This window comes from Papio anubis, chromosome 1 (genome assembly GCF_008728515.1).
Source record: "Papio anubis isolate 15944 chromosome 1, Panubis1.0, whole genome shotgun sequence".
NCBI classification, from domain to species: domain Eukaryota; kingdom Metazoa; phylum Chordata; class Mammalia; order Primates; family Cercopithecidae; genus Papio; species Papio anubis.
The window spans coordinates 9,546,681-9,562,890 of NC_044976.1; the positions used below are offsets into that span (position 1 = coordinate 9,546,681).

At 58.2% G+C, this 16,210-nt stretch overlaps 1 protein-coding gene across 3 annotated transcripts in view; it reads right to left on the reverse strand.

Annotated features, from left to right (window-relative positions):
• CASZ1 (castor zinc finger 1) overlaps window positions 1-16,210 on the reverse strand; it is a 126,188-nt gene that overhangs the window by 46,228 nt on the left and 63,750 nt on the right. The window contains exons 1-2 of one of the 3 annotated variants that reach the window (XM_031664314.1): window positions 9,979-10,306; window positions 9,556-9,594 (exon numbers count right to left, since the gene is read on the reverse strand). In XM_031664314.1, coding sequence (XP_031520174.1) covers window positions 9,556-9,594; window positions 9,979-10,027 — 88 coding nt within the window. In that variant the 5' untranslated portion in view covers window positions 10,028-10,306. Of the gene's footprint in view, window positions 1-9,555; window positions 9,595-9,978; window positions 10,307-16,210 lie in introns of those variants that run through there. The other 2 variants (XM_031664318.1, XM_031664315.1) reach the window with 2 other exon arrangements.

Genomic DNA, 16,210 nt, shown 5'->3' on the forward strand with positions numbered 1-16,210 from the left:
TTCCAAGCAGTGCCCTGCCATGCCTTGCAGGGGGCGGGGGGGCACGAGCATGCCCACCCCAGCACATGCGCCTAGCGGAACGCAGCAGCCTGGGAACAAGTTTTGGTAGCGCGAGGGGGTTTAAGTGGAGCCAGCCGCAAGTCCCCCTCCTGGACAGAGACGTAGTCCATTCAAGAGGTGCCTGGGCTCTCCAGGACCCTGAGGGTGGGACCATGTCAAGTAGCCCATCCTCCTGCCTCCAAACAGGGCTGACTAATCCTCCCAGTTTGCCAGGGACTGGGGGGGGGGGGATTCACACACATGGGTCTTTGCAGTTCGGGGCAAACTGGGGTGGTTGGTCATCCTATTTCGAGACACCACGATGCTGACCACACAGTCTGAGAGCTGGAAACTCAGCCCGGAGTCTAGCTCGCATCTGCTCCTCGGGTCTCACACTTTTGGGTGTCAGAAATCCTCTCTTTCCTGGGCGAACTGATGACACAGGGCCTCTCATGCCCGTGGAGGCCAGACCTGAGCCTTTCCCATCTGTAGGTTTTGAAAAGCTGGTTCCTGTCATTGAGAGGGACGCTGAGCACACATGGAATGTGTCCTCCCAACTCAGCCGCCCATGGGGGAGCCCAAAAGGAACCCCCAGCATGGGACCTGGCCCAAAGGTCCTCCTGGAATGGAGTTGTCTTGCCTGAAACCCTTGCATTCATCAGATGAGCATGGCCTCCCCACCAGGCCCCCTGGTATAATCCTTTCATTAATTTACTATTACATGGGAAATTACTCCTTACCCAGGAATATAAGTTTTCATCTTATTTTAAGTTAGATTCTTAAAGCAATTACCAAGGCATCTGGCGATGACTTCACCGCTGCGGCCGGGCCCCACAGGGGAGAAGGGCGGCCCTGAAGCTGCACAGGCCCTAGAAGGGAGTCTGGGGAGAACTGGGAGGGAAGTGGGGGGCACCTTGTCATCTCTGATATTTGTTGTTTGTGGAAAAACTCCTTTCCAGTGCCACCTGCCCCATGAACCCGCTGGTGACAGTTGCTGGAAAACCTCGGCAGCTGGGGCCTCGGGAGCATGCTCTATTTTTAATTGTTTGATCAGAATATTCACTCATCTAGGCCCATTCCCAAGACGCATTTCCCAGCCAAAGGGTTCCCCCATTTCCCACACCTTCTTCCCTCTCTCTCTCATCAGAAATCAACTTTGAAATTAATAATCAGATACACAGACCTCGGTGAGTTTGTCAGGAAGCATGGCGTTGGAGAGAAGGGAGGCTCCTCCCCAACGTGGGAGCCCTCAGAGTGGCCTCGACTGTTTTCTCTCTGAGCCACTGATCCTCAGCCCCCGGGCACGAAGCTGGCCCCGCATGGCCTGGCATTGCTACGCCTGTCTGAGCCCCACCCTTCCTGGCAACAGGAAGACCCCAGCCTCCCTCTGTCTACTCTGCCTCTGCTTATTCAAAAACCTCGGGGGCAGGGCAGAGGGGCTGGGGATAGCCAGGAAGCTCCTGGGAAGGACAGGGAGGGGACACTGGGAGGGAGGCATGTGCCCCCGGACTCAGAGGGGCTGGAAAGAGGCTTTCATTTCAGCTTCCATTTACTAGAGGAAGGGAGCCCACAGGGGCAGCTGCCGGCCTGTCCCCCAGCCAGCAAGTCACACAACCCGGCTCCAGCTGGTGTCACTGGGGCCTGAGGCAGACCATGCTGCTAGGAAGAGGCTACTGGGGCCAACCTGACCCCGTGGCCCCCACCTGACCCCTTCCCAGGAAGGGCTCCCCACCCAGCACGGGGGGCCCATGGCTGCCTGGCCGTCCTCTCCTCTCCTTATATGCCCTTGGCCGCACCACTGTACTCTTCCCTCTCAAGGTCACAGGGCCGTCCACACCAGGAATATTTACTCACCGGACTGGCCCTGTTAGCAGCACTCACCACAAATATGCTTTCTGATAAAGTTGGCAGAAAAAAAATTCTAGAGCTCAAACCAATGTCAGAAATCATCCCCTGCCCCTGCCAAGGGAGCACGAGGTGGGGCCTGGAAACAGGTCACACACCAACTGTGGGGCAGCCCTGGGGGTGCTTGTATCACGCCCCCTCTCACCTTTCTCCTTCCTGTTTTACCCGGGACAGCCTGTTGCCCAAGGGACCAAGGGCTGGGGACGGGTAAGCTGAGGACTGGGTCTTGGGGGCACTCGGACTTCTGGAGGACGAGGCGGGTAGGGTGCCACCTGGGCTGCCCCCCAGGCCGTCTCAGCTCACTGCGCCCCTCCCCGCCACCCTCTCTTGGTGCACAGGGGCTCTGCATGTTTTTATTACCTGTTTGACTCACCGCCTTATTGCTTCTCCCCTTAATGGGGCCGTAACCGTGGAAACGAGGAATAAACGGCCACCAGAAAATGAGATGATTAAACAGGTCACCCTGGCAAACAAACTCAGCTAAGGAACCTCTGGGGGTGGGGACGCTAGGCTGCCCCTCCCCCACCCGTGGCCAAAAGGCCTGGACCAGGTCCTGACCACACTGTCCCACACCTAAAAGGAGGGGGGCAGATGCTGTGGGGCGCCCCCTGCCGGGCAGTGGAGAGCCAGGTCATCCTTCTGCGAGGCAGACCCTGGCTTCCTGTGGCCTTGGGTTCCCAGGCTGAAGGGGTGACAGAGAGGGAGGCACTGGGCTAGAGGGCGGTGAGGATCACAGCTGTGGGGAAGAGGCACTTCCCAGTGACAAAACTTGCAGGAGTCTCTCCCAGCCGGCCTCTGGGAGGCCTCCTGCTCTCCCACTGCACTAGGGTTCCCCCACCTAAAGCTCTGCCCGGCTCCTCCAGTCCCCCATTCTCACACAGCACAGTCCCTCCCAGGGCCCCCTTAGCTCACCGAAAGAGCCCCATAACAAAAGGCCAGGCGAACTTTGGGAACACCTGGTCTCTGGAAACACAAAATGTGTCCATTTCCCAGTCCCCGCCTTCTCCTCCAAAGCCAGGCAGTGCCCCAGCCTCAGCCAGGTGGCATCAAGAGAGGGCCCTCTTGGCTTTAGGAAAGCTCTCAGCAGGTGAGTGATGACAGCACCGGCAGGGCCCAGAGGGCCAGAGGAGACCCCAGAGTCAGGCCTGTGGGACATTCTAAGAGCAGATGCCCTGGCCAGGAGTGGCCCACACACCACACCCGGGGCAGAGGCCTGAAGCCCTGGCGCCTGGCTGGCCCTCAGTATGGGTGTATCCCTATCTTTCTGGTCTCACTCCCTGCCCTGGGTCTGTCTAGCTGGAGGGATCCCGGAAGCAGGGAAGAGAATGAGAGATGGTAGACATGCAGAGATCTGCTCAGGAGGAGAGACAAAGGGGAGAGGGAGAGGGCAAGGGAGGAAGTGGAGAAGGGCCCGGATCACCCTCTGGCTGCAGCCCTCCTGTCCCCACTAGGCAGCAGACTGACCTCCCAGTCCCAGGCCATGGCCATGGTTAGGAGTTATTGTGGGTGCCATTCAACCATCCCACTCCCGTCTTTATCCTTAGCGTTCCCCTACCCCTTTCACGTCATCCCAAATCCCAGCCTCGCTCCTTCCTGTAAACCAGGCTCTAGAAAGCTCTCAAGGAGCTAAAACCCAGGTCCCAAGGGAATCGGCCAACATTTCCTGCCTTCCTCCTTCTGCCCCCACTAAGAAGCCAGGGAGGCACTTGGGGAAGAGGCACATCAATCAATCAGTTCCACCAGCACTTACAGCGGGAAGGCGTGAGCCCCGGCCCATACCAGGCCTGGGGAGGAGGTGGCGGTACACCAGCTACCAACTAATGGTCACCGTTAGGAGCAGCCGTGGCAGAGGAAAACAAGGGCTCTGCCCGATCTCCTGGGGATCAGGGCACATGAGTCAGAGTGCTGGGTCCTGGCACAGCAATGTCACAGGTGTACCCAGAGCCTCAGAGCAGCAGGCCCACAGCCAGCAGCTTCTCTCTTTTTCCAGGGCCAAGGGGGTGTGAGGCTGGAAAGGTTGCACGGGGCAAGAAAGGTAGCAGGGAGGGCCCGGCTTTAGGGAGCTGGGTGGCCTGGATGAAAAAGTCAGAAAAACGTGGTTGCACAATGGGAAGCAAGAGTTCTGCTCTTGGAGGGGGAGGGAGGACAAGGCACAGAGAGAAGGGTCTGGCTAGGAGTCTAGAAAGCGTGGTGGCGGAGGGAGGTCCCTTAAGGCCATTCTTTCACAAAGCTCCCTGGGTCCTGGCCCCTGGCTCCTTGGCCTGGTGGGACAGCAGATCGCTCCTCTCCCTCCACTAGGCAGATGCTGCCAACACAGGGGCCCAGGCAGTCCTCATTTCCATCTCTCCTGCTGCAGGAGAGCCTCCCATGCTTCCTGGGTTTCAGGCCTCGCCTCCCACATGGGTCTCTCCCGCAACAGGAGACCACACATCCTGCTGAGTTGAGGGTGTCAGGGTGCTGTTCTGTGGCCAGGCAGCCAGAGGGGTGTGTGCTAGACCACCAAGCTGCTGCCCTGCACAGGTGGTCCCGGTGAGGCTGCCCCCCATCCTTTGCACACCGGGGCCGTCCGCCCTCCTCCCGCTCCCAGCTTCTCTCTACTCATTGTACCCTGGCCCAGCTACCCCAGAACAGCTGCTGCTTGCTGTGGGGACCCACAGGCAGTAATTATTACAGTGCAACTTCCTTCCCCCTCTGAAGATGAGGAGGAGGAGGAAAAGGAGGAAGAGGTGGTAGCAGCGGCCAGGGTGGTCAGGGTTTAAAAACCAGCTCAGGGAAGGCCGTGTTAAAAGGTGAGCCTTGGGACCTGGGGGAATGGGGGGTGGGTCGGGTGGAGAAATGGCCTGAGCCCTGGAAGAGTGTTGGGCCAGCCGTTCTAGAGGGGGCTCATGGAGGCTGGGGCTGCACCACTGACAGGGCAGGACCCAGGAAGAAGAGAGGTTGGGGCCAAGAGCCTTTCCAAGCCCCACCCAATCCCCTGCTCAGGCAGCGGGCATGGCCTTGAGCCAGGGCAGCCACTTTCACGAGGAGATGCCGCCGCATGGCTCAGCCCTCCAAAGGTGCCTGCATTTATTTTATTTTTCCATCATAAAAACTCAAGCTGCAGCCCAGCTAGATTCCCAGGCTGTGGGGGCTGGGGGAACACCAGTAGTACCGACAAGGCCAGTAGAGAGGTCTGAGTAACACCCACACTCAGTGCCTTTCTTGGAGAGGAGAGTGAATGGGTTCTCCTCGCTGGTCCCTACCAGGGAAAAAGGGCCGGGGGTGGGGTCTCTCCAGGGAGCCTTTCGGACCTGCCCCTCTGCCTCTGCCTCCTGTTGGGGAGGAAAGGCTATGCTAGGCCTTTTGCCTCAGTTTCCTCTGATGTCTTGCAACTAGAACCAGGGCTGGTTCAAAGGGCCACTTCACAGCCCAGAGCTGCCTGTCTCCAATGCTTTCTACCAAAGAAAAGGTCCAAATAATGTGCTCCTCACCTCGTCCACTCACCCCCTACTCCCGCCCGCCAGGACTGCCCCACTGAACAAAATCAAGTTGGGAGTCAGCCAGTCAGAGATCTGAAAGGCCATCTGATGCTCAAGTCCCTCCAAATGTCACTAACCGGTGCACAGCACAAACTTCTGTTCGAATGGTACCAGGAAACCCATGACTTCTGAGACGGCCCATTCTGTTCCGGGCTCTGACAGCTCCTTTCTGCCAAGATGGCCCCAGAGCACCTACCCCCTGCAGCAGACTGGCAAAACCCGTGCCCAACCTGGCTACAGGGGCTGGCCCCAGCTCAGACTGGTTGAGTGGGTGTATCTGGCCAAGTAAAGGCTGGAGGAAGGAAATTGAGAGCAATCTGCTCTGCCCTAAACCCGGCTTGGAATCTCTTCCTCCAGAACAGCACAGGAACCTTCTCAATCCCCGGTGCCTGGCAGGTCGAAGGTGTAACCAGAGCTAGTGAGGTTCCTAGAAGCCTCCACACTTGGCGAGGCTCTGGCCTTGACCTGGCGGCTCATGGAAGGTCTGATCTGAAGGCGGCTGACATTCAGGGTAGGAGGCTGAGCAGCACACACGGGGGCTGGGTTGGGGATGCCAAGTTCTTTGCTCTCTGGGCTCAGACACCATCTAGAAGAAGTCTGTGGCCTACCTCAAGACAGTATGCTCTCAAAGCATGGGGCTACTGAGAAATTCCACTCTGAGAATCAGGAAAATGAGCCAGCCTGGCCCAGCTTCTGATGCCACGCTTCCTGGCCTCCCCACAGCTGAGGCCTGGGTCATCTGCAATGGGGGGTCTGCTGGCAACACAAGGGGGTCCTGGCCTGGAGCCCCAGAAGGAGAAAGAAGTAGGCCAGGCTTCCTCCCACTGACCCACCTTGACAGCAAGGCTGCAGCCACAGCGTCGCATGGACAGCGCTGTCCCTTACTGGCTCCCCCTGCAGTCTGTGGCCATCCCTTTAAACTTGCCCTCTTGCCTCTTTGGCCCTTGACCTTGTAGAGCTTATCTTGGCTCCTCCGCGCCTTGGACAGCCCCACCCCTTCGTCTCAAGAAGAGAAGGGGCAACTATCACCAGATCCCCACAAGTCAAGGGCAAGAGCCTGCTCAGAGCTCCACCCGTGTTTCACCGCCATTTTCACCCTGGCTTCTGGTTGTGTTCAGGGCCTGGGAATCAGCCTGGTGGGGCCTAACCCTGGGAGCTTCCCAACTGCAGGATGGATATACCTGTGTCTGAAAGCTTCCTCCCTTCTCCCCTCCCCCCTCCCAGCTCCCTCCCCCAGGGAAATCACTCTAAAAGGGCCTAATGGAACTATGTCCTCCTCTCTTCCTCTCTCCCCTCTCTCCCTCCCTCTCTCTCTTTCCTTTTTTTTTTTATTAGCATTTGTGGAATTTATTCCCAAACTCTCCTAATCTTCCGTACACAACCATTTGATTTGCATAACCCAACCCCCTCTCATAAAAACTGGCTGCTAGTTTAATTAAAAAATGTAAATTTGCTGTCATCTCGGGGCCTGGTGAATTAGGACGACATCGGCATTTTTTATTGCTAAAGACGTCCAGATTGATCCAGCCCTTGGCTGAACTATGGTTGGGGAAAGGGGGTCCACATGGTCCCTGAGGGTCCTGAGGTCTTGTTGTCCCCTCCTGAGAAGGCTTGGCTCTCCCACCACTGACGTCCTTATGGCTGAAGGCCTTCAGGACCTAGATGTGTCCGGGGCCGTAGGGCATGTTAACCTATGATCAGAGGTTTGGTGGGTCCATGATGCCAGCAGCCCTTCAGGGCCTGCACCCCTGGCCATGGACTGTGTCAGAGAGGCCGTCGGCTGAAGCTGCCCATGCTGCCCCCAGAGGAAGGGACCCTCACTTCACCAGCCATGAGCCCTGGCCAGAGATGAGGCCTGCGGCCCCGGCTGTGTCCCGTGTGCACTGTGAAGTTGAGGGAGCTGTTCCCAGCTCCTGAAGATGAGCATGGAGTCAGCCCAGGGACCAGCTCAGAGGGGATCTCAGCATCCTCATCTGCTTCCCTTTTTTGGTGAAGTGGGGGGAAGAGTGCTTTTCTTCTGAAGTTCTGAGATTATAAGTGAAACTTCCAAGTTCAAAGAAGAGACTGAGATGGTATCACCAGATGACTCCTCCAGGAAACAGTCAGAACTCTGCCACCCTGGGCCTCCCCTCTGGCCAGAGTCCAGGCCTGAGTCCCACTGGGAGTGCTCTACTCCAGCTACAGGAGGAACCAGCTGACCTCAGGGTCCCTTCTAGCTTCTAGGAAAAGTTTCCAGAACCTGTCCCTGGAGTCCTGGGAGAAGTCAGTCTCCCTAAGGCCCAGGAGAGACACCACCAGAGGCTCTGCCACCTGCCTCCTACCAGGGCTGGGAGGCCCTCGCTCCAGTCAGGACACCCTACAGAAGGGCTTTGGAGTACTGTCCCCACGACAGACTTGGAGGGACTTGTTGGTGGATGGCAGGAGGATGGACACTGGCTCCAGCTGGCACTCAGGTTAGGAGGAGACCGGCCAGAGGGCCTGCCTTCCAGCTCTGTAATGCCTGGGTCCCTTGTGCTGGCCCACAAGCAGAGGCTCGCCTGCCCCAGGTAGCGGGGGGTGCCTTGCCACCAGGCCCATCTCTGAGGTCTGCTTCTTGGCTGGGATGGGTGGGGCCCCATTTCCGAAGAAAGGGGGTGGGGCCTGAGAGGGAGGTAATGAGACACTGATTGGAGGTGGGGGTGGGCAGGTTCTCTGTGGGAGTGGAGGGCAGGGAGGGGCAGGGTGGTAGCCATGGCCCTAGACACCTTTACCACTTTGCCCAGCAGGGGGTGTCACACCCTTCCTGGGCACAGAGGTCCTGAGGCCCTCCACATTGGACCAGCCAAGATCACACCTGGTGTCACACAATCCTCAAACTCTGCAAATGACACCGCCCTTCCCCCTCGACAAACACAGGCTCTTCTTCACCGGCCATCGTGCCACCCATCCTCGGCCCCTCAGGGCTGCCTCCTGTCTCTCTGCCCACTCCCCTTTGACCTTAGAAGGTTAGATATCAGCTCATGGGTCCCAAGGGCCGATGCTGTGAACTTGGGCCTATTATAAACAACAGCGCTAACAGCCACCAGTATCACCTATCCCATCAATGAACCAGGAGAGTTCAGAGATCAGTCTCAATGAACGATCGGGCTGTTTGTTTCTTTTAAAACATTTAAGAAGACAGCTGCTTTTGTAAGCCTCACATGTAAGGGTCCTGGTCAAAATTTGGTTTCAACAGCCAGGGCCCATGGGAAGCCCGCAAGAGCTGAAGGCAAAAACACTGGAAAGAATTAGATTAAAACCAAGAAAACACCAAAATCTCAGGATAAACTGCCCCAGGCGAGCACCAGGCCTCCTGGAACCCCCGGCCTTGTCCCACAGGAGGCCCCCAAAACCTAGATGCCTACGCTGAGTAGTCCTTCTGGTCCATCACCACCCCCCAGGGTGGGGGCTAAAGAGGTGGGTGGGAGACAGTCCAGGGCCCCTCACTTTGAACTGATAACAGCCACCTCATCCCACAGATTCTCAGGTGAAAAATACTCATTAGCCATAATAAGCAGCTTGATCATCCGACACAGCCTTGTCCCAAATAAATTAAATTCCTTTACCTTGAGACAGTCGCCCCGAAACCAGACTAACCACCTTTCCCAACAGGACGCTGCTTTCAAAAACTAAACCACCCCCCACTAAAAAAATAAAAACACACACCCCACAGCCAGACACACAAAGATCTTTGCAGAGAACAAAAAAAAAAAAAAAAAAAAAAAAGCACACACACAGAAAAAAACACGAAGCCATACAAAAAACACGGAGAACAAAAACCCCACAAAAACCCCCTAAATCCTCTCTCTGGGTGCCCCCCAGCTCCTGCTCCTCTCGGTTCTTTCATAATGACAAGCATCACATTAGTCACAGCCTCTAAGCAAGTGGCAAATAACAACAACAACAGCCTCAGAAGTCGCCGATCCCGAGGCCGGGACGCCGGGAGGCAGCCGCCCCGACCCTCCCGGCCCCCACCCGGCCCCGCCGCCACCTCATTGGGCTAAAAATAAGAACTTCCGTAAAAGAAGCGAAAGAAAAGTGAAAGAGCCGCCCCTGCGTTCCCACCGGCCGGTACCTGTTCCAAGATCCATTCTCTTCTCCTTGGTCCCAAACTCTTCGCGGAACGCCACCAGGGGAAGACCGGGAGAGAAGAAACACGGGGTTAGCGTCTCGCGGGACCCCAGCCGCCCGCCCCGCGCGCCCCCCGCCCCGCAGGAGCTGCCCGTCCCGGGCGGGCGCCGAGGCCGCGGCGGAGAAACTTTCTCCTCTGCGCCGCCCGCTTCTCACGCTCGGCCCCGCACGCGCCCGCGGCTCCGCGCAGCCCGAGTTTCTCCAACTAAGGCAGCAACTCTCGGCCGGCGCGGCCCCGGCTTGGGGGCCCGGGCCGGGGGATCCGCGAGGCCCAGAGGCGCCCCCGTCCCGCCGCCAGCGCCCCGCGCCCGGGTCGCCGCCCGAGACCGCGGCCCCCGGGCCTCCCCCGCCCGCGCCCGGTACTCACCATAGTCGGAGAGTCGAAAGCCGAATTCACTTAAATAATCAACTTTCATAATACTTAATTAATGCCTAATTGCAACTGATTACTCCCCGAATAACAAGTTGTTTTAAAGCCCTGATGTCATTGCTCCTGCCGGTAACACTCAGGGTAACAGTTTGGCAGGAGGGAGCGGGCGGGCGGGCGCGGCCGGGGGCGCTGCCAGGAGCCGCGGTGATTGGCAGGGCGGCCGCGGCACCGCCTCCTCGGCCCGGCCCGCGCCGGCCCCGGCAGGTGAAAGAGCAGAGCGCGGCCCCTGCCGCCGCCACCGCCGCCGCCGCCGCCCGGTGCGCCCGCCCGCCGCCCGCCGCCCGGTGCCGGAGGAATGGGCTCGCGCTTCGCTTCACCCCCGCCGCGTTCCCGCCGCCTCCTGGCGCCCGCGCCGCACTGCCAGGGCGGCCGGCCCCAGCCTGGCTCTGCGATTCCCCAAACCCTGGCTCCGGGAGGAGGGGCGGGACTTGCGCTCAGAGCTGGCGGGAGGGGACTTGGCGCGGGCGGGGAGCGCGGCCGGAGGACGGCGCCCGCGGGCACGCGCCCACTCTGCCGGCCGCCGGCGGCGCCGCTCGCATCGCCCCAGCGGCCGCTCGGGCCCCGCGAGCGCGACCGACGGCCGCCGGGGCAGCGCGCTCGTTCTACGCCCCGCGCGGCCGCGCTAACTTTTCCGCGAGGGCGGGCGCAGGTGTGAGGCGCCGCGGGGCCGCGCCCGCCGGGCCGCGCGCTCCCCTGCCCGCTGCCTGCGGGCTCGGGGCTCCTTGGGTAGCACAGGGATTTCGTGTTCGCCTCACAGCAGTGGCGGCTCTTGGAGCTGGAGGAACAGGAGTGCGGGGCGAGGCGGGTCAGAGCGCAGTCAGGCCCGCGCGCCCTCGCATCCCGCTTGTCCCCAGCCCCCTGACGGCGAGCCGGCTCGGGCCACCGCCTGGGACACGCACTGGGGTCCTCCCTCCGCTAAGCTGGTTTTGTCTCTAAACTGGTCCAAGTGTCCCCTCCCCAGAGCCTCCCTCTGGTCTTTTCGGTTCTCCCCTCTCCTCCCTCGTGTTAGCCATCTGCCCTGCAGGCCAGACGAATGGAGATCGGCGCCCCCCTTCCCCCACAGTCCCCGACCCAGGATCCCGGCCATCACTTGGGCTTCCTCCCTGCCTTGTCCCTCTGGCCTCTGCCCTAGGAAGGGTGCTCAGCAGAGCACAAGCACCCTCAACCAGGGAGTCTGAGGCACATCGCGGCTCCTCCCTCCCCGCGCCCCCCACCGGCAGCCGGGCTCTGGGGCCAGGCCCTGTCCCCTTCAACGTGGAACCTCATATCCTGCCAGCCCATGGCCAGCCAGGCGCTTTGTGCTCCCCTTGCTCCTCCTCCTTTTCTGCCAGAGAGGGCAGTTTGAGGGGTCTCCCCACCATGCACAGTGCACCATGGGACATACCCAGATGTCGCGGCTGCAGCTATATATTTTGAGAGTCCTTAAATGTTGGTGACCTAAGTGACCCATCCGGCCCAGAGGGGCTCACGGAAAGAGACGGTGGGGTGAGCAGGGCCTTGGGCAGCCTTGCTAAGGAAGGACCTGGCTCTCCGTCCCTTCTTCACCTATCCTGCTGCCCTCCTCACCTCTCCCCACGCTCATCTTTCAGGAGGGGCCACACTGCCTTCAGATGAGGGGAGGGGAGCAGGGCCCAGGCTTCCCTGGTCTTTGGACAGCATCCAGCAACATGGCGCTGGCCTATTTTTGCAATAAGTTCTATTTTGCAAAGGGAGGGGCCAGGGAGGCCTTGGGGCAAAGACATCAGCGAGTTAACAATCTACTCTTTCTCCTACTTTCCCCTCATTTTTCTCCTTTTTTCCTGCTTGCTCTATAGTTTTAAATGGCCTCGAAGGGAGCTGGGCATCCCTCCCCTACTCCACTGCCCTTCCCACTGCCTTCCTGGCCGTCCCCACTCCTGGCCGTCACACAGCCCCATTGGCTCTGTAATTCCCCAACCCATCCCTACATAGGAACAGCAGCTGGAGAGGCCCAGAAACCTTATTGAGCTGCCCCTGGCCCCAAAACCTCGAATAAGGGAACAAAACTACCCCAAGTCTAAGCCTGGGAGTATGACTGCCTGTACCGGGCACCCAGCACAGAGGACTGTGTGCCTCTGCTCCCCACATGGGATCTCAGAGAGGGCATCTGTGTCCAGGACCGCTGTGGGGTGCACACATGCCTCTGGGTGTTGCCCCTAGTGACTCCCCAAAGCAAGGAATCGTAACAACAGGCTTGCAGCTCTGGCTGGTGACAGCAAGTGATCAATCCCCACCCCAATCCTGAGCCTCTGCTGTCCTGTCTGGGCAACTGTGTGTAGGAGGAAGCCTGGAGGCAAGGGGTAGAAGAGGTGATTTCTGGGTGCATTTGAAGATGTCTGCACAGATGGGGAGCTCCTTGCATACGTGACCCACACAGCCACTGGCTGGCTCGGAATGTCCTCCTCGGCTTCAGCTGACAGTGGTCAGAGCCTGACCCCTGAGGAGGGTGTGGAGGGGAAAAGGAAGCATATTCCCTCTAGCTGCCCAGGCAGAACCACCTGGATTGGCCACCCAGTAACTCCGGGGCCTCACGTAGACAAAGGCTGTAGAGGAATGGCGGAAGGGACAGGACTCGAGAGAGCTTGGGGGACGGCAGCCAGCGGTGGAGGGAGGCGTGGGGATGCCTGGAAAACCTCCGTTCTGCCAAGTCCCTGACCAGGTAGCCACAGGTCGAGTGGGCCCTGCCCAAGAGGAAAAGGCCTTCCTCTTGGAGAAGCAGGGGTCAGAGAAGCAAGGAACAGGCCAACTCGGAGTGCAAGGATTTATGAAGGTCAGAGAAGAAGGCGGAGGCTTCGAGGTCGTGGGGTGTGAGTCAGAGGCTGGGTCATGGAGGGGTCCCCAGATTATGTGTCCCCCATTCTCTGTCTCTCTCTCTGAGTGTATCTGCTCGTACCAAGAGGAGAGGTATCTTTTGAGGCTATGGCCCATCTTTGCCTTGAGGACTCCAACATGGTGAAACCTGAGACCCCAAAACCAGGCCACAGTGAGGACCTTCATGTCTGGGACTCAAGGGATGGAAATCCAATGCCATAATCTCTCCTGGTCTTGAGTCCCCAGACCCAGAGCCTCCAGCTCCTCCTGAGACAGCCCACTCGCAAGAGAAAAAGAAGAGTGGAAGTCAACCCAGCGGTCTCCCCCAACCCAGGCTCCCCACCTCAGCACCAAGGAAAGCCATCCGCCCTTCCTGTCACACTGCCATCGCTGGTTCCTTTTCCCCCCCCCCCGCACCCCCAGGTTGCCCACTCACTCTCTCTCCCTCCCCAGCCTGGAGCCTTCTCACTCACCAGCCTGTTTACACACCAGGTATCTCATGCTTTATCTGCTCTCGTTTTGAATTTGTAACTTTCACATAAACTTGAACAAAGCTCCTTTTGTTCTGGCACCCCACCCCAGGATCCCAATAAACTGGTTCCATCTGAGGCGACTGGGCCAGGGCACAGAAGCCTTGGCCAAAGGACTGCGTGTGCCTGCGAACAAGCATGTTCGCACCTGCGATGGAGTCCGTGTGTTTGCGTGTGAGCCCGCTCCGGGGCCGATGGAGGGAGGGTATCGGGAAAACTGTGAGCCAGCGAAGTGGACGGGAAGCGTGGGGCCCGAGGGAGGGCAGAGCCAAGGCACCACGGCACGGCCACGGGCACAGGAGGTCGTGGGCCACAGACAGGTGGGTGTTGGGGCAGGGGGTCAACAGGATGAGAAGGAAACAAAGGGGAGAAAGGAGCCACAGCGTGGGTGGCGGAGCGAGGGCCGCGCCGAGTGTAAGGCAGACGCAGGGATTGCATTATGGCAGGAGAGGGGCTGGCACAGCCGCACGCTCGGCCCCGTAATCCTGTTAGCCAGCAATCTCCATTCCGAAAGAGCTTCATTTCTTTGTGAATATTTGTAAACTAGATATCTAATGGAAAATTATAGGAAAATTATAGTGAAATTCATGACGGAGAAATCCGATTATCCCTAATTCAATTATGCCATCTTAGCCCACACAGCACATTTCCCATTTTTTTCCCATAAATACCGATGCCAGGGGTCCCGGTAATCAAATAAAATTGAAAATCATCTTCCCATTAAATTCAATTAGCCGCAATTTCTAAAGCCTATCAGAGATTTTAATTACTAAATTATAAAATTCTCCAATGCTAAATTGAAACCAAAAAAATTGCACATCCTTATATTTCAGAGAAAAAAAAAAGGGCCAGCAAAATCCTTGAAAAATGCCCTCTTCTCTGTGGCCGGCTCCGAAGCAGCCACCCCACCTGGAAGAGGCTCACCACTGCTGCCTACTTGTCCAGCTGGGGATGAAGCCAAGGGACCAAGGAGGGGCCCTGGCAGGGGAGGGCTGAGGGGGACTGGCTTAACAGAGGGGCGAGCCGCACCTCCAACCCCAGTGAGCTTCTCCACACTGGCCTTCCTCTTGTGGGCTCTCCTGGCTCCTGAGAAGTCCTCAGCTCTGTCTCTTACCAGGAAGCCTCTAACTCCCAGCGTCACCTTCTTGGCCCATGAATTGGGCTCAGGCTTAGGTCACAGCTTGGCCTCGGGGCTCTGTGTGGCTCCAGGACAGCGGACGGGAGGCAGCCAGCTCTTACCCAAGCACAGGCTGTCTAGCCACTCAGCTGCCCCCTGCCCCCGCACCCATGGCCTGGCCTGGGTTGGGGGTGGGAACAGGATGGAACCTGGGGTTGGGGGTGGATGGGTATCACAGCATGGCTCCATGGTCCAGAGGCTGCTTGCTCCAGGGTGTTCTCAGGGGCCTATGAGGCCTGGCAGTGTACCAGCCTCCAGGGAGAAGAGCTGGGGATCGACATGGCCCAAATCTGGCCTCTCCCTGCACTTCCAGCTCATCCTCCGTTCTCCTTACCCTCTCCTGGGAAGTCAACGGCCCTGAACTGGCCAGAAGGAACGCCCCTGTGCCCTGGGAGAGGCTCACACTTTCCCCCCATTTCCTTTTAGGGAAGTGCTGGCCACAACCCCAAACAGTAGCCCCTCCTCTCCCCCCACCCCCACATCCCACTTACCCTGCTCTAAAAGCTGCTCTCAGAGTCAGTAGAGCCTGGGGAGGTGGCATCGGTGGGGGCATAAAGTGACCCAAGGTCTGAAAGTCAAGGTAGGTGTTTGGGTGGGCAGCTGGCAGCCCTGGCAGATCCAGGACAGTCGGCAGAAGTCTTGCCGTCAGCCCAGCACCCAGAGAGCCGGGAGCAGGTTTAATTTGCCAGGCAGCCAGGAGTGCCAGCAGGGGAGGCACCCGCAAACAAAACAAAAACAAAAAAGTTAATTATCTTTGGCTTTTTCTTAATAAATATCCAAACTGGCCCGGCCGGATCCTCCGCTTTGGAGAGAGAGAGAAGAAGGAGGAAAAAACCCCAAACCAAAATCCAACAGGCTGATTCCCTTGTGTTTCCCTTCCCTTTTGTCTCGCCCTTGTAAGTTTCTCTTATCAGAAACAGCGACGGTTTCACATTAATTCCCAAATTTTTGCGAGTTCAAGAGTGTGGCCACAAAAACTTTAAAAAAAAGTTTTGGGGTGGAAACGTGGAGTGTGAGAGAAGAGAGGTAGGTGGGAAGAAAAAGGTGAGAAGGAACAGAAGAGAAGCAGAGACAGAGAAAGAGAGCCAGAGAAAGAGAGAGAGAGAGAAAAAGAGAGACAGAGAGAGAGAGAGAAAGACAGAGACAGAGAGAGAGAGAGAGAGAGAGTATGAAGCAGGGAACTGGGCTAGTTGGCTTGCCCTGTGGGCCTGGCCCAGCCTGTGGCCCCAGCCCGGGCGGGGACCTGTTCTGGAATGTCGGGTTGGCATTTTGTCTCAGTTACAATGATCAGCTGCAGGAGATACGGGATTTCTCATTTTAAGCTCTGAAACCACTTAGGTTTCTCTGGCTACTTCAGCTACCCTGTTGCTGCTGGTTCCTGCGCCAAGCCTCCCTTCTAGGAGCAAGGCTGGGAGAAGCAGAGGGAGGGGTCCCGGGAGGGGAGGCTGGCTGTCCTTATGGGAGGTATGACGTTTTCTATGTGGAGTTGCCAGCGTACCTGGGAAGAAGACACGTGTGCTCCTGCCTGGGTCTAGGTGTTTGGATGGTGTATGTACACGCCTGAGCCTGAACTGTCAGACACACATGATAGGCACGTGTGTGTCAGGGGTGGGGTAGGGGTCAGCCAGGACAT